Source organism: Gorilla gorilla, chromosome 2 (genome assembly GCF_029281585.2).
Source record: "Gorilla gorilla gorilla isolate KB3781 chromosome 2, NHGRI_mGorGor1-v2.1_pri, whole genome shotgun sequence".
Lineage (NCBI taxonomy): Eukaryota > Metazoa > Chordata > Mammalia > Primates > Hominidae > Gorilla > Gorilla gorilla.
Window position 1 is genome coordinate 200,309,211 of NC_086017.1, and position 26,638 is coordinate 200,335,848.

General features: G+C 37.8%; 1 protein-coding gene across 1 annotated transcript in view; it reads left to right on the forward strand.

Moving 5' to 3' along the window:
* TPRG1 (tumor protein p63 regulated 1) overlaps positions 1 to 26,638 on the forward strand; it is a 154,611-nt gene that overhangs the window by 50,243 nt on the left and 77,730 nt on the right. Inside the window, exon 4 of the mRNA XM_019024886.4 lies at positions 16,569 to 16,745. Within this exon, the coding sequence (XP_018880431.1) occupies positions 16,569 to 16,745 (177 nt within the window). The remainder of the gene's footprint in view (positions 1 to 16,568; positions 16,746 to 26,638) is intronic.

Here is a 26,638-nt window from a genome sequence, read left to right on the forward strand (position 1 = left end):
GTAAGGGATGGTGGGCAATGCTGATGGACTAAAGCCAGTCACACGTTTACCTTGTCACAGTCTCATTATGTTATCAGGATTGCTAAACTAATCATATAATAAAAACACTACTACCAATAATTAAAAAGGAAAAAGATTTAAAAAACTGGAAATCAGAGATTTCTAATCCTTATTAAATCATGAGGAACTGAATGATAAAAGTACTATGGAAACTACCATTTCGAAACTGCATTTTCTACTCAACCCCATGGATTTTTGTACGTGCTCATCTAGTCTAGACCCCTGCTACTCAAAGCGTAGTCCTGAATTCAGCAGCACCAGCATCACCTGGGAGCTTGTTAGCAATGCTAACCCCTAGTTCTCACCCCAGCCAGGCCTACTGAACACAGATCTGCATTTTTACAGGATCCCCAGTGGATTCCTATGCACATTAAAATTTGAGAAGTATACTGGTCCAGGTCACTCTCATGTTCATGCATAAGAATTTCGGTGGGTTCTCACTGCTTCCATATACATCTGTTACATCCACAAGCCTTTGTATGTCATGACTGAGTTTCTTGCTCCAGCCTTACTTACCATTATCAGCCTTTACAAATTCTATCAGTCAAATTGAACTGCCTGCTGTTTCCCCAAATTTCCGGTGCTATCCCTTGGCCTCATGATTGCACTCACCCCATTTCCTCTGTTTTTTATGCCTCTCCCTTCTTTCTGCTGACCCGGCCTTCTCCTGTCATTCAGGGATACCAAGTCCATAGAGCCTTTCCATATTGATTCAACTGGAATAATCTTGTCTCCCTTCTTTGTGCTCACATTATACGACAAAGTGTAGTTCATTGTGCACTTTGTGAAGAAGGCACTCCTTGAGGCAGGGCCTGATTCTGAGTCACTTATATTCAGCATATCTCAGCCTAGTTCCCAGTGATTAGTACAGTGTGTGGCACATGGTTGGGCTCAGAACTTACCACACACTTGGCTCAGATTTAGTTCTGATCAAGTAAGCCACTGTATGAAGCCCTTGGCTGATACTAGCAGGGTCCATCCGTTGTGTCCTGCCTCCGTGTCCATGGGCCTCCAAGCAACTCAAAGCCCAGTAAGACTTGCCTCTGTCTTTGGGTGAAAGCATTCAGGCTAGAAAGTGCCTCAAATCTATCAAGATGTTAATGACCTGTGGCAGGACTCTGGCAGCAACAAAAGCATCTCTCTTGCCAGAATCCGTTTATACTGGGTGGGTGTTTTTGACAACCACTTAATTAAACACATTGCTTTTCTCTATAAATTCACCATGGCAGCAACCTTACCCTGATAGCTAATGGTCTCTGAGTGACCTGCATTATAAGACAATGAGGGCACTTAGTTGCTACAGTCACAAATGTACTCGGAAGTGTTTATTTTCTCATGACTGCTACCAATTAGGGAGGACTCAGAAAAAGTCAAGAGGTGAAAGGAGTCCAATGCAGCGAAATGCCTAGCTACATCAGTTACAAGCTATCTGGCCATGGTTGTACAAATCTCTTATGTCCTCTGGACCTCAGTTTTGTGATCTATAAAATAGGGATGTTAAGAGGGTTATTTCAATGATTGCATTATGTAATAATGTACAATGCTTATAACAGTTTTTTTGCCATATGTTATGTCATGGAAGAGTTGGCTTTTAATTACTGTTATTAGTAGTAGTATTTATTTATATTCATTCATTCATACATTTATTTATTTATTTACTGAGTTCCCTCTGTAAACCCAACTCCGCCCTAAGTGATGAAAGTACAGTGATAAATAAGACACAGTTTCTATCCTCAAGGAGCTCTCAGTCTTGTGAGAAAGACAGACATGTAAACAAAGTCACAACAGAGTATGATACATACTGATATATGGCCCTACAAATGATTCCACGGGAACATAAAACTCACTGTGTATTGTTACATTAGGTAAAGAAGACATCAAGATTTTAAAAGGAGGAGGGACTTCCAAAAGAAATGATGGTATAAAACATTCCTGGAAGGCCAAGCACGGTGGCTCACGCCTGTAATCCCAGCACTTTGGGAGGCCAAAGCGGGTGGATCACGAGGTCAAGAGATTGAGACCATCCTGGCCAACATGGTGAAACCCTGCCTCTACTGAAAATACAAAAACTAGCCAGGCGTGGTGACATGGCCTGTAGTCCCAGCTACTCAGGAGGCTGAGGCAGGAGAATCGCTTGAACCTGAGAGGCGGAGCTTGCAGTGAACCAAGATCGTGCCACTGCACTCTAGCCTGGCTGTAGAGCGAGACTCCATCCCAAACAACAACAACAACAACAAAAACAAAAACATTCCCAGAAAAGAGAAGAATACCTGCAGAGTAACAGAGACAGGCTCAGGGAATCACAAACAGTTCAATGTGGCTTGATTATAGTGAGCAAGAGTGAGAGAACTAGAAACAAGCTAGAAAAATAGGAATGAATGAGAACATAAAGAATTCTGAACGGTAGCCTAAGGAGTTTGAATCATATTCTCTTCTGGAGTCACAAACTGGGGATCTATAGGCCATTTCCACTCTGGTCCGTGTTTTTTTAAATTTAATTTTGAATGCCTTCAGAAAGGCTGTGTGCTCCCGGCTTTGCCAACACATTGCCACTGCCCACTGCCTTACATCGGCCACTCTTTATTCTCTAACACGGTGTGCAATGGTGCATGGGAACCAGCTCTTACCCCTTCATGAGAGCCACCTATAGGTGTCTCTTCCTTTTTCTTTCTTTTTTTTTTTTTTTGAGACAGAGTCTCGCTCTGTCGCCCAGGCTGGAATGCAGTGGCGTGATCTCAGCTCACTGCAAGCTCTACCTCCTGGGTTCACGCCATTATCCTGCCTCAGCCTCCCAAGTAGCTGGGACTACAGGCGCCCGCGACCACGACCGGCTAATTTTTTGTATTTTTAGTAGAGATGGGCTTTCACTCGGTTAGCCAGGATGGTCTCGATCTCCTGACCTCGTGATCCGCCCACCTCGGTCTCCCAAAGTGCTGGGATTACAGGCGTGAGCCATCGCGCCCTGCCGTCTCTTCCAACTTCGTGTTCAGGAACCTCACCTTGGTGTCTTGAAATCAGTTGTGACAGTTATTTATACCAAGGTAATAAAGTCAGGACATTATTATTATGATTATTTTAGAACTTGTTTAATATTTACAGCACACCATTGCTTTTATGTTGCCTTCATGGCCACTATAGGCATTCTATCTTAAGTTACTGAAGGATATCAAATAGGGTGTTGACATTGTTAGAAATGCATTAGGCTCTGGAAATAATTGCTCAATAATTTAAACATAGTCTTCATTATTTAGGGGCCTGCCGGCGTGTTTCTTTAAAGCAAGCAAACAAGACCTCAGTCTTAATATTGAGGCTATCAACCTCAAATCTAGACCATTTTAACAGCAGTTATACAAACGACTTTTATAGCCTGTTAGGAGCAAACATGCCGCTTGATTTACAAACAATGCAATGTCTTCTCTCTAAGGGGTTTCCTGGGTTGTGCCAAAATATCCTGTAGGGTGGGTTTAAGAAGAGCACGTAGAGCAAGAAGGGTGAAGAGAAGGAAGCCTGTGCTTCCAACGGTTTGTTCAGTAGACAGAACTTTACAGTCCAAGAGTTGCTGTGGTTTCTGAAATGCTTTGCCATGTGAATTAATTAAAAATGTAGAGTGCTAAGTAAAGAAAATTACCAGGGACAGAGAAGGATATTATCTGATGATAAAAGAGACAATCCACCAAGAAGATATAGCAATTCTAAATGTGAATGTACCAAGCAATAGAGTTGAAAAATACATAAAATGAAAACTGATAGAACAGAAATGAGAAATAGACAAATCCATAATTATAGTTTGAGACTTCAACACTCTTCTCTCAGTAATTGGTATCACCGCTAGACAGAAGATCAAGAAAGATTTAGAAGAACTCAACACTGTCAATCAGCTGGACCTAATTAATATTTATGGAACACTTCATTCAATAACAGCAGAATGCACATCCTTTTTAAGCATCTACATTACATATGGATGCTGATGCAATATTTTGCTTATGCAAGAGCTACCATATCCTTAGCCACAGAACAAACCTCAACAAATTTGAAAGAATTAAAATCATACAGAGTATGTTCTCTGACTACAATGAGTCAAACTAGAAATAAATAATAAAAAAATAGAAAAATGTCCAAACACTCGGAAATTAAACATACTTCTAAATAATTCAGTGATCAAAGAGGGAATCTCAAAGGAAATAAAAATTACATTAAACTGAATGAAGAAAAAGTACAACTTATCAAAATGTGTGGGATGCAGCGAAAACAGTGCTGAAAGTGGAATTTATAGCCCTAAAGGAAAAGTGTACATATTAATTGAGGGAAAGTCTCAAATCAACAACCTAAGTCCCTGCTTCAAGGAACTAGAAAAAGAAGAGCAAAGAAATGAAAAGTGAGTAGAAGAAAGTAAATAACTTAGATAAGAATAGCAATCAATGAAAAAATTAAACAAAAAAAACCCGAAAGAACGATAGAAAAAATTAACAAAACAAAAAATTGGCTCTCTGAAAGGGTCAATAAAATGGAAAGCATCTAGCAAGGCTGACAAAAAAAAAAAGAAAAAGAAAAAAGAGGAGACAGAAGTTACCAATATCAGGAATGAAACAGGGGATATCACAGCATATCACTACAGATGCTGCAAATGTTAAAGAGACAATAAGGGATTATAGCTAACAATTCTACGTATATCAATTTGACAACTCAGATGAAACAAACCAATTTCGCAAAACACACAAACTATTGCTACTCACTCAACATGAAAGAAAAAAAATTGAATAACCCTATAACAATTAGGAAACTGAACAATTAGGAGACTAAAGGCAGGGGGAAGGGAGATCATTGGAGCCCAGGGGTTGGATACTAGCCTAGGCAACAGAGTGAGATCCTGTCTTCACAAAAAAAAAGAAAAAAATTAGCCAAGCAGACAGTGGTTCATGCCTGTGGTCCCAGCTACTCAAGAGGCTAAGGCAGAAGGATTGCCTGAGCCCAGGAGTTTGGGATTGTCTCTCTGTAGCCCTGTCCTGTTCTCAGGCCTCAGTTCCATAGCAGGGTAACTGGTGAGCATCTCCCCCGCCTTTCCTACCAGAGTTCTTGGAGGGGGAAGCAGGACTGCTGTACAGGGAGGGCCACGGCAGCTACCCTTCTGTCCCTGGCACAGGGCTTTGCTCAGTGTGGCAGTTTTAGTTCCTGAACTGAATTTTTCTTCTCTCAAAAGTCATGCCGGTTGCTTTGGAGCTGTCGTTTTTTTCCCTCTAGCCTTGAGATTGACGCAATTGTAGCCCTCACTGTGAAGAAGTAGAGAGAAGCTTCTTTATCTGCTGTTTTGATACAAGTTGTTACTACACACTTCTTACACTGTAACTTAAAAAATGCAATCAATGTAAATTTGTAACCCATCAGCATTCTTTCAAATGTTGATTTCAGTGAACTTCTTTGTGTGTGTGATTTGTAGAAAAATAAATAGATAATAAATTAAAAACTGAAACTATTGTCACGCCACTGGCCTCCAGCCGGAGTGCCAGAGAGACCCTGGCTCTAAAATTAGGAAATTTAATTTACAATTAAAGATTTCCGTCCAGGCACAGTGGCTCATGCTTGTAATCCCATCACTTTGAAAGGCTGAGGTGGGCAGATTGCCAGAGCTCAGGAGTTCGCGACCAGCCTGGACAACATGGTGAAACCCCTTCTCTACTAAAATACAAAAATCAGCCAGGTGTGGTGGTGGGCGCCTGTAGTCCCAGCTACTCGGGAGGCTGAGGCAGGAGAATCGCTTGAACCTGGGAGGCGGAGGTTGCAGTGAGTCGAGATCGCCCCACTGCACTCCAGCCTGGGCAACAGAGCGAGACTCCATCTCAACAACAACAGCAACAGCAACAACGACGACAACAACAATTCCTCTAAAAGAAAATTTTAGGCTCAGAATTCTATGAAATATTTACTGAAGAATGAACATTAATTTACATTTTTTTTCCAGAAAATAAAGCAGAAGGAAATCTCCCAACTTATTTTATGAAGCCAGTATAACCTGATACCAAAACCAAAGACAGTGCAAAAATAAAACTATAGATCAGTATTCCTCATAACTATAGATGCAAAAATTCTTAAAATAATAGCAAATATAACACAGTATTTAAAAAAATTGGTGTAAAAAGAATTATACATCATAACCCAAAGTGGGTATATTCTAGGCATGCAAGGCAGGTTCAATTTGGAAAATCAATCAATATAATCAACCATATTAACAGGTTAAATCAAGTAAATTATATCATCATATCAACTGATGCAGAGAAAGTATTTGACAAAACTCAGCACCCACTCACGATAAAAACAAAAAAGAGGAAAACTTTCCTCTATTTAAAAGAAAAATTTGCATAAAATCTATAGATAACATCATGCTGTTGGGAAATGTCTAATGGTTCCCCCCTAAGATTTGGAACAAGGAAAGGATATTCATTCTCACTACATTGAATACTCTAGTAATTCAATGTAATACTGGAAGTTCTAGCCAGCAAAATAAGGCAAAAATAAAACAAAATGCATACAAATCAGAAAGGAAAAATATTAACTATCTCTATTTGTATATGACATGATAATCTATTTAGAAAATTATAAGGAGTCTACCAAAAAAACTGTCCAGATCTAATAAATTATTTCAGCAAATTTTCAGAATACAAGATCAGCACCATAAGTCAGTTATATTTTTATATACTAGCAATAAAGAAGTAAAAGCTGAAATTAAAAATGCAATAACACTTGTAATCATGCAAAATAAAGAAGAATTACTTAGCTACAAATCGCACAAACATGTATAGGACTTGTATACTGAAAGTTACACAATGCTGATAAAAGAAATCACAGAAGATCCAAATAAATGAAGAGGCATACCGGGTTTGTAGACTGGAAGACTCAACATAGTAAAGATGTCCATTATCTTCAAATTTGAAATATAAATCAAACGCAATTCCTATCAAAATCTAAGCAAGATATTTTTGTAGTTATAGACACATTTATTTTAAAATTTGTGTGGAAAGACCAAAAAAAAAAAAATAGCTAAAGCAATTCTTAAAAAGAGTAAGCTGCTCTTAACTGGCAGAGACCAAAAAAAAAAAAAAAAAAAAAAAAATAGCTAAAGCAATTCTTAAAAAGAATAAACTGCTCTTAACTGGCAGGCAGTTCCTATTTTCTGTGGTGGAAGTTCAGCCTTTGGCCATAGCTGACTGGACAAAGAGAGGTTAAGTCATTAGCCTGTGACCCAAAGGGAGAGCTTAAAGAAATGATCTGGATGAACAAAATTCTCTATCTTGGGAATCCGAACTGAGAGATACAGAGATACTGCAGTTAGTTTTGAAAGCAGATCTGAAAATTCATGTACAGTCAGGACTAAGTAAATGATTAAAGGTCACAGGCAAGAAGGAAGTAAAGAGGAATGAATATTTATGGTAGCAGAAGGCGCACACCAGTCAGGAGGAAACATGAGGTGTATAGAGAGACACAGGAAGCACGACAGAGACCGCTCTTGAGAGCGTAGCTTTTGCTGCTTGTGTCTTTCCAGGTACCAGGAAGCCCAGCTGTACTGTGGTTCCTGCTCTTAGATTTCTGTGGGATTCCTCAGAGTATTTTTACAACATCGCCTCATCTTGGGTTTGCCTGATCTGGGCTGTGTTCCCCTCTACCATACAAGCTGTAACGAACATACTACAGTAGGCAGATCTCTCTGCTGCTTAAAATAATAAAACAATGGAGGTGGCAAGATGTGTACATTTGTTCTATCTTGTCCCTGTGTTCTTCCCTCCTTGCAGCCTCCTTAGAATGGGGTCTTGTTCTCCTGCCAGCTTCCTTGGCTTCTGATCAAGTGAATCCCCTCAAGTGAATTCAGAGGAGGAGAAAGTCGGTCAGGGGTGGGCCTCTTGTTAGCTCCTGGTGTGCTGTAGGGTACTTGAGCTATTCAGTGGTCTTGTGGGAAAGAGAGAAGGATGGGGGCGTGCCCAGATTCTTTTCTTTTGTGTAGCATTTAAAATATCCTCTTACTGATGGTAGTGCAGTAGAGAGAGCAAAATCGCCTGGTCCTGTAAGGAAAATAAGTGGGAAAAGCGGCTTGATGGAATGTATGTAGCCTGGGATGAGAGTCAGCTAGCTGGATTCTGGCCTTGGCTCTGTCCCTTCATCCATGTCACTTTATTCAGGCTTGGTTGTTCCATCTGTAAAGTGGGGGATCATAACCATTTCACATGAAAAATAGTCATAAATTGCAAAAAAAAAAAAAATGTGTTGTGTCCCTGCATGTGATCTGGCTTCTGCCCCAATCTCCCTCCACTCTCTTTGCTCTCTTGCTTCAGTCATGCTGACCTCCTTTCTGTTTCATGGACCTCCATGGATCCCACCTCAGGGCCTTTGCAACAGCATTTCGCTTTACCTAGAATACTATTCTCCCGGGTATTCTCCTATTTCCTTTTTCTCCAGGTCTCTGTATTGAGGTGTCTGTCTCCTTTTGTCTGTGTCCCCTCCTAGAATGTAAGCGCCAGAGGAATAGGGGCTTGTTTTGTTCGCCATTATACCACTAGTGCCTGGAGTGCAATAGCGGCTTAATTAATATTTATTGGATCAGTAGGGGGATTACTTCTGGCCTGATTACTTGGTATTGGGTTTCTAAAGAAATGCCTTCTTTATGCCACATAGTGAGAAGAAGTTCAATCACAAATCAGTAACTTCACTTTTCAGCTATTAATATCATCCTGAGCTGTTGCCCTGTGTCTTCTGATGGGGGCTCGTATTTGCCTCCTCCATTGGCTTCTCTGGCTAGGGTATCTAAATGAATGTAGCATAACTCCTTCAACTGATACTCTCATGAGTTTCCATTTGGATCTTTTTTCCAACTTTTCCAGGTTCTTACTTATAAGATGTTCCACAGCAGCCACCTGCAAAGGGAACTTTACATATAATGCATGGTCTGTATTTTAAGTCAGAGTAACTTAAGTATAACTTCCAGTAACTTGCAGTATAATAAAAATACAACTAGTTATGCCAGAAAAACTGACAGAAACCTTTTTCTCTTTTCTTCTCTCTCTCATACAAACACCTATAAAACATATATATATATATATATATATGCACACACATATACATATGGAATTAATGACTTCTCTTTTAATTTTTTTAGGAAATTAAAATGAAAATATTTTGTATATCCAAAAACTATTATAGGCTTGATGACTTCTCTTTAAGTAGATTCACTTCACTCACCCCCTCATTAACTCATTTGTTATTCAATGAATATACAAAGTGTTTAAGGGATTTAGAAGAATCTTCATCATCTTCACCATCATATTAATAACCAACAATATTTGAACATTTTTGTGTGCTTGGTATTGCATTAAATTCTCCGTATGTCGTATCTCTTTCATCCTAACAACAGTCCTATGAGGAATACACTATTATTATCTTCATGTTGGAGACGTGAAAACCAAATCTTAGAATGGATAAGTCACTTTTACAAGATTATACAGCTAGTAGGTGGCAGAGCTGCATTTCCAACCCCAGACCTGTGTGATAGAAAGCCCGTCAGTGCTCAGGAATCTTGTGCTCATCTGTATTTATCAGGATTGTTGGTGAAGATTAAAAGAGATGATATGTGCATAGCTACTAGCACAATACCTGATCCATAGAAGACCCTCAGTATATGGAGGCTTCTGTTGTTATAATCTAAGAAAAATTCATGGCAGAATTATTCCTCAGTACATGTAAATTTCAGAAGCTTCAAACCTGGTGTGTGTGTGTGTGTGTGTGTGTGTTTGGGTGTATATCTATCTCTTTCAACTAAAACTTAATGTTTGTGATTTTTATTGTATTTTTAGAACTTACAAAGCCCTTTGTTTTATAAAGAAAAAAATGGCCACTTTTTTTTCTGTAATTAACTGGAACAATATGATGGAACTCATGGTAGGACTTTCCTTACTAAAGAGAAAAAGTAGCTTTTAGGGGATACATAAACGGGTGTTTCCAGGTTTTTCCTACCTGTCTTTTATGGGGATACTCTGTCTTATACTAAGTGCACCTTAAAGAAGTGTTAACAAAATGCATAAATACTCCTGAATAAATACTCCTGAGTCCTTTCCTTGTGAACATTTCAAAGAATCATTCGTACTTTGCAACTTGTGCTTTTCCAACCTTGAGATTTTTACCAAACAACAGGAAATGAAGGGTTGATAAGATAACCTTCTTCAAGGGCATCTAATAGATACATGGAGTAGCAAGCCCTATGGGCAAGAGGCTGGGAATCTGGGGACCTGAGTTCAGCTTCTGTGGGCTTGAGTTACCATTGTCAAGCCTCATTACACCACACTACTCTTCCTTACATATTCCCCCTCACATCTCAGAGGATCGTATATTCCTTAATAGTGGTATAATATTCTCTCTGTTCCTGGTAATTAGTACAGAGCCTGGTATGTGATTGTCTGCATGGGATAGTGGGGAGAAAAGTGAACTCCAGGGAGTCAAGTCAGGAAACCTGGGAACAGGGAAGGTTGGTGACCATTGGGTTTCTTTTAGTATCCTGTGTTTACTTTGAGAGTCCTCTATTTTAAGCGAATTGGAAAGACCCAGGGGAAGAGGAACCCAATGACTGAAAGAAAAATATGTGAATCTGTGGATTAGTTAGCTAAAGGTCTTCCACGACTCCACTTAACTCAGAGGGAGAGAAATTGCTTTCCTTTAGTGCCATGCATTTTTCATCTGTTTGTGTTTGAAGAGCAAAACAAAATTGGATCCTCTTCAGGGCCTGAAACCCAGTGGGTGATCAGGGAATACGTGAGGAATGAATGATTCAGTTTTTTCCTCCTGGGTTGCTGATTCCTTGTTAGCCAAGATACTATCTTTTCAAGGGCTGGGCTAAGAGGTTTGAAGGGTGCATGAAGGTTGATTTGTAAATTAGGAATAGTAACTATTTAATATAAAGGAAGATACCTCTACTGAGTGTGTGTGTGTGTGTGTGTGTGTGTGTGTGTGTGTGTGCAAGAGAGGGAGACAGAGAATAATAGTAAAAGAAAATCTTTCTTGGAAGGAAATTATTTCCAAACCACAAAATAATTTGACACAGCTTTAAAAGAGCAACTGAAAGTATTGCTGGGCGTGGGACTGGGGCCACTGGGAGGGCATCTGTGATGATTTGAGTAACTGGGTGTGGGCACTGGAAGCTCTCAGGATGGGTCTAGCCTGTGATTCCTAGTTGGCTGTTGCCCTCTGCTGGTGAAACTGTTGTCATCCCAGGAAACTGAAGACTCACGAGTTCTCAGGTGCCTTTTTATCTGGGGGAGAACCTAGGCTCCATCTCCTCAATTGGGGAAGTGATAATGGTGCTGAGGAAAAGTGGCAACTGGAAGAGATGCACAGACTCCTTCACCAGGGAAGACGGGCTCTCACGACAGAGGGAATGGATCTCATGGTTCTATATTTTTCATTCTGTGACCTGCTCATTTGTTGAGCCCTTGCTCTCTCTTTGACTCTTTGCTGAGCACAGTGAGGAGACACAGATAAAAATAAAGCACTGATTCTACACTAGAGAGGCATCCATTTAATATGCGTGGAGGGAGGAATGGGTAGGATAGAAAGCACTGTAACATAAAGAAAACTGTGATTAGGGCCACAACTGAAGCACTGATAGAGGCATGTGCACATTGATCGATTGATTGATTGAAGGAGACAGGGTCTCATTTTGTACCCCAGGCTGGAGTGCAGTGGTGCTACAATAGCTCACTGCAACCTCGAACTCCCGGACTGAAGTGACCCTCTCACCTTGGCCTCTCAGGTAGCTGGGACTACAGCCGCGGAGCAACACACCCAGCTAACTTTTTTATTTTTTTATTTTTAGTAGAGACAAGGTCTCCCTGTGTTGCCCAGGCTGGTCTCAAACTCCTGGGCTCAAGTGAGCCTCCCACCTCGACCTCTCAAAGTGTTGAGATTACAGGCCTGAGCCACCACGCCTGGCCTTGTGCATATTTAAAGGGAGGAAAGATATTAGCCACTTGTGGGTAGGGGAGGTGAGGGTAAGTTTCCATGGAATAGACAGCATTTAAGCTGAAAACCTAAGGATGGGTAATTTATTTAAAAAATGCCTCTGATATCAAAAAGTTTAATGTGTTTATGGTCAGAAAAAGTAAACTCTGGCAAATAAAAGCATAAAAAGTAATAAAAGTCACCTGAAATTCCACCACTTACAAATAATCACTGTTAACATTTTGATATGTGGATTATTTTGTTGTTGATACAAAATCGGAAGGATACCGCAGGTAACATTCTGTATCCTGCTCTTTCTCACTATTTTGGCATGAACATTTCCGCAATGTTACTGATTGTTTATTGACAGAAAATATGTTATTTTGTGGGGTACTATTTCAATATATAAACTTGAAAGTCGGGTTCCCCAAACAGCATGAGCCAAGGCATATAGGTTGTGCAGTGCCAGGATAGCTTGTGTTTTTAGTAATTCATTTCAGAAGTATGTTTTGGATACTACAACCTTGGAGACACAAGGCTAAGAACTGACTTTGTATTTTCAGAGTTTACAGTATAGGAGGGGAGACAGACATTAATTATGTAATCATAGAAATAACTATACAATAGCATCCAAGGTAAGTACCATAAGTGGGAAATATGTATGGTCTGAAAGTGTATATCAGAAAGAAGACAAGTAGCCACAGAGGTTTGAGAAGGCTTGCTGGAGTAAAGGGTAGTGGAGCTCAGCTCTGTCAGAGTTAACTAGGTGGAGATTCGTGAACAACATTGCCAGCAGAGGGAACAGCATGTACGAAGGCCTTTAAGTTGGAGTGGGCACGGTGAATACAAGGATCTGAAAGAAGATAAAGGAAATGGAGTGGAGGGACTTGGCCTGAGAGGGAATTGAAGAAGTAGGTAGAGCTTGACCCTGCAGAAACTTTTAGACCAGGGTAAGGTTTTTGTAATTTCTCAGAAAAGCAAGAACTGTTGAAGTGTTTTGAACCAGGGTAGGGCAGTAAAGATGAGGTTTACTTTTTTTTTTCCAAAGAATCCCCTCACTGCAGTAGGGTGAAGGGATTGGAAGGTAGCAAGAGTATATGTAAGTAAATCAGGTTTGGGTGACTAGTAACCCAAACCTAGAGCGAGAGTGATTGCAATCATCTAGGCAGCAGATGATGAAAGACTGAATTAGAATAGTGAAAGGGAAGATGGAAAGAGGTGGGTGGTGTTGACATCTTTATCTTAGGAGTAAAATTTGTAGGACTAGGCATGGAATGTGAGGAAATACAGCGAGTCCGAATGACTCCCAGGTCTCTAGCTTGAATAACTGGATGGAGGGAGGGTTCTTCCCCAAGCTAGGGAACACTGAAAGGGGACAAGGGTGGAAAAAGACAGTCTTGATTGTTGTTTTGAAGAAGTTTGCTAGAAGGAAAAATTCTAGGAATGGTGTGTCTCATCACATCAGCTTCTTGCAGAGGTTGGTTTTACCATGTTTACAAACCACACTGAAGGGTCCACTTTTGAAAGGTTGGTAGTACTGAGGAGAAAGCAAACACTATGCCTGGATATGGTGTCTCAGTACCTGTGTCAAGTCCCTGCACCACTGTTTGTTGGGTGCAAAGCATTGAACAAGTCATTTTAAGGGTCTGTAGACCTTAGTTTGTCTTCAAAAATGAGGGTAATAACATTTAGACCAAAGGGTTCTTGTGAAGATTAAAGGACAATGTTGATATTCAAGGACCTTGTAAACCTTTCTGAGCTGTACAAACACAATATATCTTTATTCCTATATTTGTTGTTATTGCCACTTAAAGCTCAATGCTATTAATATTTGGAATATGCAATTTAATGTTTCTCCATGAGTTCTTAGGGGAAAAAGTGTGAATGATATCTAAATAAATCAATATACAACCCAGGAACTTGAGATGGTGGCCCCAAACTATTTATAAGCCTGTATGTTTACTTGAATTTAGATATTCCTGACATGTAAATTATGCAGAGTTTGTGTCAGAGCAGAGCACTCTGTATTCCTAAAAAGAATCCTCCTTTTTTTCTGAATCCTTTACCTTTTAAAATACATCTCATTATGGAGTGCTGACATTTTCAGTAAAACCATTCAACCAAAAGCTGCAGTTTTTTTAGACTAAAACAAGTCTGGTTTATTAGGCAGCAGCTTATAACTTACTGCTAAGTAGATGCAATCTATTTAGGGAAGTTTATGTAGATATCTGATAAGAAATTTTAGTCTTCATCTCTTTCTGACTAAGACTGAGAATGTCAAGCAGACTCTCAAGACTTTCCTCTTTCTCTCAAAGTGGAGGAGGAGGAGGAGGTGACTATCACTGCATGGAGGTGAGTATCCACTGGATGGAAACTGTTGAACCAAGACTTAAACTTTATGCCATTTCCTTTCACAATACCACTAACTGTACTATGGTATTCTAGCTGAGTGATTTTGGCCGTAACCTTCTTCAAAGGGTTGTGGTAAGATATAGAACTAATACTTATGAATATATAATGGCAGGCATATACTAGGACCTCAATTAATGACCTCATTCTTCTTTTCTTCCTTTTTCTGCTTCTCCTTCTTTATTTCACTTCTGTCTCCCTTTTTCTGTCCTTTGTATCTTCTCCTCTGTGTCCTCCTATTGATTCAACTCCTAACTTCATCTTACCTATCTGTCTTTAGACTGCACTGTGAAGTGGTACATAATTGGGTTACCCAAGTCACTTAGTGACAGAGGTCCCTTCCAGCAATAGTAACAACTAACTTATAAAGTCTTAACAGAGAATCATTTCTTTTAATCTTCTCCCCAAATGGATGATGTGAGTACTAGTATTGTCTTCATTTCACAGACGTGGAACCTGGGCTATAGAAAGGTTAAAAGTCCAATATTACAGAGTTAGTAAGTGATAAAGCTGCAGATTTCCACCTCCAGCCTCACACCACCGAAAGTCTTCCAAAATGGTGATAACTGGAACTTATTTATCCACTCAATAGATATGTATTTACTGCAGGCTATTTGACTGAAGGGGATGGAGTGAATAGCCCAACAGACACAGTCTCTGCCTTCATGGAACACACACATACACACACACGCACACACACACACACACGCACTCACACACACAGGGTTGATGCTCAGCCTACTCAGCTTGTACTTGTTAGCATTTCCCTACCTTCAGTATTGTGGTGTATATTCTGATTGGGCAGTGCCCACATGGTACCCATTGCTAAGCATTTTTACTTCATTTCTTCTTACAAACTGTGATAAATGCTGCAAAGAGGAAAATATGTCTGCTTTGAGAAAATACAATGAGGCCAAGTTTATACAGGAGTTTAGGAAATCCTCTTTGAATGAGGCATTTGAACCATTACTTGAACAATGAGTGTTTTCAGCGTACTCTGAGATGACCCTGAATAGGGGCCAGATTATACAGGCATGTAGTCCATGTTATGAACCTAAAATCAAGGGGATGCTATTTAATAAAGTGAACGAGGAGTGACATCATTCAGTTTGTATGTTAAGAATTGCACTGTGGTTACTGTGTGGAGAATGGTGAGAATGGGGTGCCGATGCCATTTACACATTGGATTGATTCTGTGTGGTGAGGATTTAGACACGAATTGGTCATCAATCAACCTTTTCAGTTTTTTAGGGAAAAACAAAACATGTACCAAAACTATTCTAGTATAAGTCTCGAAGTGCTGTATCCTAAAGGCTACAGTAGGCAGATAGCAAAAGTGCTGTCGGTCTGGGGAATTATGAACCATGTTCACTCTCTTTTAACAAGAAGCTATTGTTTTTTATTTCTGTTCTCTCTGTTGGAGAAATTCTGAACTCTCAGTCAGAATGTTCCACGTGTGTCCTGGAAGACTCTCACGTCTGAGGCCAATTAATTCAGTAAACAGTTATCTAGTTTATCTACTTATCTACTTTACTCTGGTTCATAAAAATCTCACTTCACTTGTTTCACTACATTTCTACCACAAGGATATGGTAGGATGAGCTGCAAATAGGAATGAGATAACTTGGAAGACAGTGGACCTGTGTTCCAGTCTCCGACTTACTTCCAGTCAGCAGTGCAACCTTCGGAAATTAGTGTAGGCTAGTTCGTAGTGAGTAAATTTGTGGTACGGATTCAGCTAGAACAAAGAGATATTTTTGGTGTCCATGAAGGAAGATGTCCTCTATGAAGTTTCCTAGAGAACTGGGAAAATGTTGGGAAGTATGAGTCAGTTGACTGCTAACACAACACACACTCGGTATTCCCCTAATGGATTCCATCGTGGGTAATCAACCATCTTTGAGCTCTGGGATGATAAAATATTTCTCCATCATCTTCCACCTTTCCTCCTTCTTTAGTCATGGGACCAGACTGAGTGGGGTAGTGGTGTGGTATTAGGTATTTCTCAGCCCCTCTCTCTTCTGAGCTGATCAAACTTCACTGTTTTCTGTGCTAGGAGAGATGTGAAGTTCATTGCTTTTAACTTAGGCTGTGTCATCAATGTTTATTTGCTGTGATGATTCCTATAGGATAGACCACTGGAACAATGAGAAGGAGAGAATTCTGCTGGTCACAGACAAGACTCTCTTGATCTGCAAATACGACTTCATCATGCTGAGTTGTGTGCAGCTGCAGCGGATTCCTCTGAGCGCTGTCTATCGCATCTGCCTGGGCAAGTTCACCTTCCCTGGGATGTCCCTGGACAAGTGAGTATATATCTTATACTTGAAGAAGTAGTGCAGCAGGGATGGACATGCAGGGGAAACAAGCCAAAAATTCAGTTTGGCCCTGTAAGCTGGGAGAACCCAAGGGAGGATGGTGAAATCATGCAAGCTGAAATCATTAAACTAGAGTTCCTACTCTATGTCAGCCTCCAGGGATACAACTTTAAGTAAATATATTAGTTCGTTTTCAGGCTGCTGATAAAGACATACCCCAAACTGGGAATACAAAAAGGTGTATTGAACTGACAGTTCCACATGGCTGGGGAAGCCTCAGAATTATGGCGGGAGGGGAAAGGCTCTTCTTATATGGCCGCAGCAAGAGAAAATGAGGAAGAAGGAAAAGTGGAAACCCCTGTTAAACTCATCAAGTCTCGTGAGACTTATTCACTGTCAAGAGACTGGCATAGGCAAGACCGGCCCCCACAGTTCATTTACCTCCCCCTGGTTCCCTCCCACAACACATGTGAATTCTGGGAGATACAATTCAAGTTGATATTTTGGTGGGGACACAGCCAAACCATGTCAGTAAATTTGTATTTTAGTATGAGGACATGACAAATAAATAGCTAATGTAAGGAAGAAAGAGCTGTGGGAACATGGGGAAAATGCACTCAACCTAATTTGTGTGTCAGATAATCAGAGAAAACTTTCAGAAGAAACACTTGAGCCAATATTTAATATTGGGTAGGAGTTAGCCAAAGAAGGAGAACCAAAGGAGAAGAACATTCCAAAGCGGTAGCTAAAAAGTGTAATGCCTCTGGGAATTGAAATTATTCTGTAAAGCTCAGTGGATAGAACCAAAATGGGTAGTAGCTCTTCTTATAAAATGTCTCTTGGGATCATTCCTGGAAGTTCAGTGACGTAGGGGTGGTGAGGTGTGTCAACTGTTTCACAGATGTTGACAATTACCAAGAGACTTGGTGAGGTCTACAGAGGAGAATGCTGAATTAGGTAAGTTCCTGTCATAGTCTTCGAGGCATCTGCCTTTACTAAACATTTTAGATCTAAGCAAGAGAAACAACAGTCTTTCTCTAAGACTGAATGTGAGGTCTTCCCATTGAACTGTGAATTCCTTAAGGGCAAATGTTGATTTTGTTGTCCTTTAAGCACCTGGCATTAGGACTAGCACATAGTAGGGTCTGAAATCTTTTCAATATACAGAAAAAAGCACAAGTTCATCAAGTGACTTGCTTTCCTTACACTATGAATACTACATAAAAAACTTATTTTTGCTTACTCTTTTCATGGATGCAAAAAGTGATTAATTTATTAAGTTCATTAGCTTTTAAAACTGTTGATTTTTTTCAATAATAATATTACACATTGTAAAATATATATTTAAATATTACAAAAATGTTCATTTTCAGGAACTCTCTCTTCTACACCAGACCGTCGGTTCTTCAGCCTTCTCTCCATGGGTGATAGTCAACAGTTTCTTGTGTATTTTTAAATAAATAGTCTATAAATATAAAAGAATAAAAAGTTCGGTATTAGTCCATTTTCACGTTGCTGATAAAGATATACCTGAGATTGGGCAATTTACAAAAGAAAAAGATTTATTGGACTTACAGTTCCACGTGGCTGGGAAGGCCTCACAATCATGGCAGAAGGTGAAAGGCACATCTCACACGGTGGCAACAAGAGAAGAACTTGTCCAGGGAAACTCCTGTTTTTAAAACCATCAGACCTAATGAGACTCATTCACTATCACGAGAACAGCGCAGGAAAGACTTGCTCCCATAATTCAATCACCCCCCACCAGGTTCCTCCCACGACACATGGGAATTGTGGGAGTTACAATTCAAGATGAGATTTGGGTGGGGACATAGTCAAACCATATCAAGGTCTCTCAGTGTATATATGCCTATACACGTTTAAAAGTATATATCTACACACATATTTATTACATATTATTTTACCTAATGAAAGCACATGTCATAAACTGTCCTGCCTCATGCTATAGTATCTACCAGTGATATAACTTGGAGGTTTATATAATCATCTATAGATCAATCTCAGTGTTTTTTAATAGTGCAGAATATTACCTCTTAAGCTTAATCTATTTAGCCAGTCCCTCATTGATGTATATCTATTTTTACCATTGCTACTACAAAGTGCTGCTACAAATATCCTTGCTTACAAGACTTTGCACAAACATGTAATTTTTCCTTTAATGTATTAATGGATTTCTAAAAGTGGAATTTTTAGGTCAAAGTCATGTAAATTTTAACTGATGAGTATTGTCAAATTGCCTTCCAAACAGGTGCTACCAATTAATACTTTCACAAACTATGAGGGTAATCTTTTCCACACACCCACACCAATATCAAGTATTACAAAACCTTTTTACATTGCCAGTGAGATAGTAAAGAAAAGTCTCTTATTTGGGGTTCAAATTGCATCACTAGAATTTGAAGAACGATATGTGTTTTTATCCTTGGGTTAGAAAGCCATTTTATTTATTTTTCTGTGAACTGCCTATTTATGACTATAGCCCATTTTTTTTTCCTATTGGGATGTTTAATTTTTTTCTTATTGATTTGTAAGAGCTATTTGTGTATTAGAGAACTGAATTCCTTTTCTGTCCTATATGTTGCAAATAAATTTTTCCCAGTTTGTCATATCTCTTTTAACATTATTATGCTATTTTTCATGACCTTTAGTTTTGGGGTATTGATATGGTTTGGTTGTGTCCCCACCAAAATATCAACTTGGACTCTATCTCCAGAATTTCCACATGTTGTGGGAGGGACCCACGGGGAGGTAATTGAATCATGGGGGCTGGTCTTTCCAGTGCTATTCTTGTGATAATGAATAAGTCTCATGAGATCTGATGAGTTTATTACGGGGTTCTGCTTTTGCTTCTTGCTCATTTTCTCTTGCTGCCACCATGTAAGAAGTGCCTTTTGCTTCCTGCCATGATTCTGAGGCCTCCCCATCCATGTGAAACTGTAAGTCCAATTAAACCTCTTTTTGTTCCCTGTTTGGGGTATGTCTTTATCAGCAGTGTGAAACGAACTAATACAGGTATCAAATTTCTCATTCTTTCAAGGCTTCTAAATTTATGTCTTTTTGAGAAAAGCTTTCTCCATACTATAATTATAAAGTAAATTTCCAAGTTTTTGTCTAGTAATTTTATTTTACTGTTAACAACGAACTTGTATTTCATCTAAAATTTGCCTTGAGTAAAGAAGAAGGTATGCAATCAACTGAATTTTTATCTAGATGGCAGGCTAGATTTCTTGATATCATATATTTGATATTTTATATTATTTTATAATGTAGTACTTTTCTCTGTGTGTTTCTGTACCTGGATTTTCTATTCCATTCCATTTGTGTTTCTTAAAGCTGAAAATGGTTTTAATTATTATAACCTTATATTATGTATCAATATCTAGTTGAGTTACTCCCCATTTATTAATCTTGTTTTTTATAATTTGCATATTTATTTATGCATATTTATTTTTTAATCAGCTTGCCTAATTTTTGAAAGTCTTATTTTTATTAAGATTTTCAAATATTAAGTCAGTTTTTCATTCCTAAGGTAAACATGTTTGGTTGTGACATATTATTCTTTTTATGCATTACTGGATTTAGTTTGCTAATATTTTATGGATAATTTTTGTGCCTGTGTTCATGAGGGGTATTAGTCTGTTATTTTCATTTTTTAAAATGTTTTTGCTAGGTTTTCATATTTTGGCTATGCTGCCATCATAAAACAAGTTGGGAAATGTTCCCTCCTCTTTTATTTTTTAAAAGATTTTTTATATGAGTGGAGTTATCTTTTCATTGACTGTTTCATAGAGTTAATAAGGGAAATCTTGGCCTGATCATTTCACAATAAAGTTAATTTCTTTTATAAATGTTGTGTTTATCATAATTTTTTCTCCTTGGGAGGCCCTCCCATCACAGGTCCTGAGGCCTAAGAGGACTAATTTTTTTATTTCATATTAATTTTGATAAATTATATTTTTAAAGTAATTTGTTGTTTATTTAAGTTGTTGCAGCTGAAGGCATAAAGTTGTTAATAATATTTCCTTATAATCCCTTTAATGTCCATAAGATATTTAGTGATATCTTCTTTCTTTCCTCATATTGGTGATTTTATTTATTCTCTCATTGCTATAAAGAAATATTTAAGACCAGGTGATTTATAAAGAAAATAAGTTTAATTGGCTTATAGTTCTGCAGGTTATACAGGAAGCATAATGGCTTCCACTTCTGTGGAGGCCTTAGGAAATTTCTAATCATGGCAGAAAACAAAGGGGGAGTGAGGCATCTTGCATAGTGGGAGCAGGAGCAAGAGAGAGAGGGGTAGGTGCTACATACTTCTAAGTGACCAGATCTCACTATTGTGAGGACAATACAAAGAGGATGGTACCCATTCCTGCTAAATCTGCCCTCATAATCCAATCACCTCCCATTAGGCCCCACTTCTAACACTGGGGGTTTAGTCCTCCTAGGCCTCAGGACCTGTGATGGGAGGACCCCCCAAGGAGGTCTCTAAAATGCCTGTGAGTTGTTTTCCCTATTGTCCTGGCTATGAGCATTTGCTCCTTTTTATTTATGCAAACTTCTGAAGCCTACCTGAATTCTTCCCCTGAAAATTGGCTTTTTTTTTTTTCCTACCATATGGCCAGTCTTCAAATTTTCCAACTTTTATGCTGTTTCTTCTTTAAACATGAGTCCAACTTTAAGTCATTTCTTTGCTCATATGTATGAGTATAGGTTCTTAGAAGCAGCCAGGTCACATCTTGAATGTGTTGATGCTTAGAAATTTCTTCCACTAGATAATCCTAAATCATCACTCTCAAGTTGAAACTTCCACAGATACCTAGGGCAGAGGCACAGTGCAGCCAAATTCATTGCTAAGGCATAACAAAAGTGACTTTTGCTCCAGTTCCAAATAAGTTTCTCATTTACATTTGAGACTTAATTAGCCTGGCTTTCACTGTCCATATCACTATCAGCATTTTGGTGATAACCACTCAGCCAGTCTCTAGAAAGTTCCAAACTTTTCATCATCCTCCTGTCTTCTTCTGAACCCTCTAAACTCATTCAACCTCTGCCTGTTACCCAATTTCAAAGTTGCTTCCATATTTTTAGGTATCTTTATAGTAATGCCCTATTCCTGGTACCAATTTTCTGTATTATTCTGTTCTCTCATTGCTATAAAGAAATATCTGCAACTGGGTAATTTATTAAAAAAAGAGGCTTGCCGTGTGCAATGGCTCACGCCTGTAATCCCAGCACTTTGGGAGGCCAAGGTGGATGGATCACTTGAGGTCAGGAGTTCGAGACCAGCCTAGCCAACATGGTGAAACCCCGTTTCTACTAAAAATACAAAAATTAGCCAGGCATGATGGTGCATGCCTGTAATCCCAGGCTGAGACAGGAGAATTGCTTGAACCTGGGAGGTGGAGATTTCAGTGAGCCAAGATCAAGCCACTGCACTCCAGCCTGGGTGACAGAGATGAGACTCCAAAAAAAGAAGAAGAAAAAAAAGAGGTTTAATTGGTTCAGAGTTCTGCAGACTATACAGAAACTTCTGTTTCTAGAGAGGCCTCAGGAAGTTTCCAATCATGGCAGAAGGAAAAAGGGAACAAGGCATCTCACATGGTAGGAGCAGGAGCAAGAGAGAAAGTGGGGAGATGCTACACACTTTTAAATGACCAGATCTTACAAGAACTCACTCACTATCATGAGGAGAGTACCAAGAGGATGACATTAAACCATTCCTGAGAAATAGGCCCCCATGATCCAATCATCTTCCATCAGGCCCCACCTCCAACACTGGGGATTACAATTCAAGATGAGAATTGGTGGGGACACAGATCCAAACCATATCAGTGATCTGTGTCTTCCCTCTTTTTTCTCTTCTGTTGATGATCATACCAATTCTGTTGGTTTTTAACAAGATCATGCTTTTCACTTGGTTAATTTTTACTATTGTTTTGCTAATTACTAATTAGTTGATCTCTATCTCTGCTCTCTTTTTTTGTTGTTGAGGCAGTTTCACTCTTGTTGCCCAAGCTGGAGTGCAATGGTATGATCTTGGCTCACTGCAACCTCCACCTCCGGAGTTCAGGCGATCCTCCTGCCTCAGCCTCCCAAGTAGCTGAGATTACAGGCAGGTGCCACCATGCCCAGCTAATTTTTTGTATTTTTAGTAGAGATGGAGTTTCTCCATGTTGGTCAGGCTGGTCTTGAACTCTCGACCTCAGGTGATCCGCCTGCCTTGGCCTCTCAAAGTGCTGGGATTACAGGTGTGAGCCCCTGCACCCGGTCCATTTCTACTCTTTTCTTTATTATTTCCTTTCTTCTACTTTGGGTTTACTTTTTCTTTTTTTAACTGCTTGAAGTGCAGCCCAAGGTTATTGATTTTAAACTTTCCTAATATGAACATCTACAGTTATAAATTTCCTTTTAAGTACTACTTTTGCTGCTTCCCAGAGATTTTGATATGTTGTGTGTCTATTATCATTTAGAGATATTTTTAAATTTTTCTTGTGATTTTCCTCTTGACCTATGGATACATTGTAAGTTGTATTGGCTAATTTCCAAATACTTCAGGTTTTTATAGATATCTTAATTATACTTAATTCTAATTTAGAGAGCATACTGTCTTTAATTTCATTCCTTACTGATACTTTCAGATTTGTTTTATGAAGCTCATTATGATATATCTTTGTGAATTTGTCATGTACACTTGAATTTTATTTGTAGTTTTTTACAAATATCAATTGGGATATTGTGTTTGATAATGCTATTTAGATTATATATATTTTTATTGATTTTTTGTGTAGTTTTTAATAGTTACTGAGTGGAGTGCAAAAATCTATCACTGTGGAATTTTCTAGTTTTCTTTTTAATTTTGTTAACTTTTGCCTCACATATTTTGAGTCTATTATTAGGTGCATGCACATTTATGATTGGTGTCTTTCTGGTGAATTGAGCCTTTTTTCATTATGAAGTATTCTTCTTTATTTCTGGCAAAATTCTATGTTATAAAGTTTATTTTAAAATCTGACATTATTATAACTACTGTGTCATCTTTATACTTACCGTTTGTATAGTGATATGATTTGGCCGTGTCCTCACCCAAATCTCATCTTGAATTGTAGCTCCCATAATCCCCACATGTCATGGGAGGGACCTGATGGGAGGTAATAGAATCATGGGGGTAGATTTTTCCCATGTTGTTCTCGTGATAGTGAATAAATCTCAATATATCTGATGGTTTTATAAAGGGCAGTTCCTCTGCACATGCTCTCTTGCTTGCCACCATGTAAGACATCCCTTTGCTCCTCCTTCACCTTCCTCTATGATTGTAAGGCCTCCCCAGCCACTTAGAACCATGAGTCCATTAAACTTTTTTCTTTATAAATTACTTAGTCTTGGGTATTTCTTCATAGCAGTATAAAAAGGGAGTAATACACATAGCATTTTTTTTATCCATTTACTTTCTACTTATTTATGTCTTTGTATTTAAAGTGTGTTTGTTGTAGAAATCACACAGTTGGCTCATGCTTTTAATCCATGACCTGCAAGATAATGTTATAACTTGTGCTTTAATAAATCATAAGTATTTCAAAGAAATTTAGATAAAATAGTCTTTTATATTTACTTAGATATTAACATGTATGATATTCTTCATTTCTTCCATAAGATTCATTTCCCTTTAATGTCATTTTTCCTATACATGAAAAATTACATTTTAGCATTTCTTGTAGTATAGTCTAGTGGTGATACATTCTCTTAGTTTTTCTTTTGGAAAATACTTTTATTTAGTCTTAATTCTTGAGGAATATTTTCTCTAGCTATAGAATTTGGCTTGACATTGTTACTTCTTTCTTCTTTCAGCACTTTCAAGATGTTGTTCCACCATTGCTTGGCTTCCATCTCTGATGAGAGGCCCCCAGTGATTTGAACTGCTATTCCTCTTTATATTCTCTGGCTGCTTCACATTTTATCTTTACCTTTAGTTTTTAGAAATTTGACTTTGATGTGCTACATGTGCTTCTTTTTGTATTTATCTTGTTTGAGATTATCTAAGCGTCTCACATCTGTAAATTTATCTTTCAACAAGTTTCGGAGGTTTGGGGCTATTACTTTTTATTTCATTTTTTCTTTCTATTTGTTTTCCTGGTACTTAAATTACATGTATGTTAGACTTTCTGATACTGTCCCACAAGTCTCTGAAGCTCTATTTTTTCCCATTCTTTTCTGTGACTTCTCTTCAAATTGGATAATTTTCTTTATCTTCATGTTCACTGAAATTTTTCTTTGTCATTTAATTCTGCTATTAAATCTATCCAGTATTTTTCATTTCAAATATTATACCTTTTTGTTTTAAAATATCCATGTAGTTCTTTAGTATAGGTTTTATTTTCTTAAGAAATTTTATATTTTTATTGTTTATGAGCATAGTTTCTTTTACCTAAGTTAGCATAATTACAATAATTGCTTTAAAGTTCTTTCTGATAATTTCAACCTCTTGTTCATCTCAGGATTGCTTCTGTTGACTGTCCCTTTTCTTGAGAGTGGTTCATATTTTCTTGTTTTTTTGGTATGTAAAATACTGTGGGATTTATTCCTCCTTGAAATTGTGGAGACTACTTACTCTCCAAAGTCTTCAGGTAGTTTTTTGGTTGTTTGTTTTTTTGGCAAAGTGGGAAGTGGAAGAATGGGTTTTATTCACTTATCAATTGTGTCTGCGGAATTTCAAGTTATTATTTTCGGGAAAAGCAGTCTGCTGGGAATCTATGCCTAGTTACTGAATTTTATCAAACGTTTTTGCTGCGTCTTTGAAGATGATCATATATTTACTTTTTTCCTTAGGTTTAATTAAAAATGGTCACACATTTCTTATTATTGAAACATTTTGGCAGGTTCAAGGTATGAATACTACCTGGAATTAGTATATACTTATTAATATACTATTGAATATTAATATGCTATTGAATATTAATTGCAAGTATTAATAGGTTTTTGCATTAATATTCATGTTTAATTGACATATAGTTTTTTTTTAAATTGGGCTATCCTTGTAAGTTTAGTTTCAATGTTAGATAATTTTCTTAAAAACTACCTTCTCTTTATTCTCTATTGACTTTATTAGATAAACAAATGGCTTTATTTGTTACTTAGAAGTTTGGTGTGTTTCACCTATGAAAATGCCTGAATCTGGTGCTTTTAAAGGAAGATAAACACTGTAACTTTCTCAATTTTCTCTGTAGCACTGGCATGTTTAAATTTTTTTTCTTTCTTTTATGATAAGTTTCAGTCATTTATGTCTTATTAGAAGATCACTTAGTTTTGTTCAGGTTTGTAAATATTCACTCATTTGAGAAAGCCTAAAAGAGGTAATTAAAGTAATAATAAAAGTTTATTTTGCAGATAATTACTTTCTTCCTTGTGTGAGGATTCTGTTAGCTAATGATTGGTTGGTAGATTTTAAAGTACCACTTCTTTTGGGTTTACTTGTTCACAGTAGAATTCTTTTTTTTCTCATTCATTATTTTCTACATTTATCTGTATTATGTATTAATTCTATATTTGTATATATATATCTTGCATTTTATAACTTCACTTGAAATTTTAATTCATTTATGGCTATTTTTGTTAGATATATAAGCTTTCTGACTCTTAAATTTTCTTCAGTGTGGCTTTTTCAGATACATAATAGATTTTATTATTATATTTCATATAATATTATAATATATAATATTATATATTATATATAATATTATAATATATAATATTATATATTATATATAATATATAATATTATATATAATATATATTATATAATATTATATATAATATATAATATATATAATATATAATATATATAATATATAATATATATAATA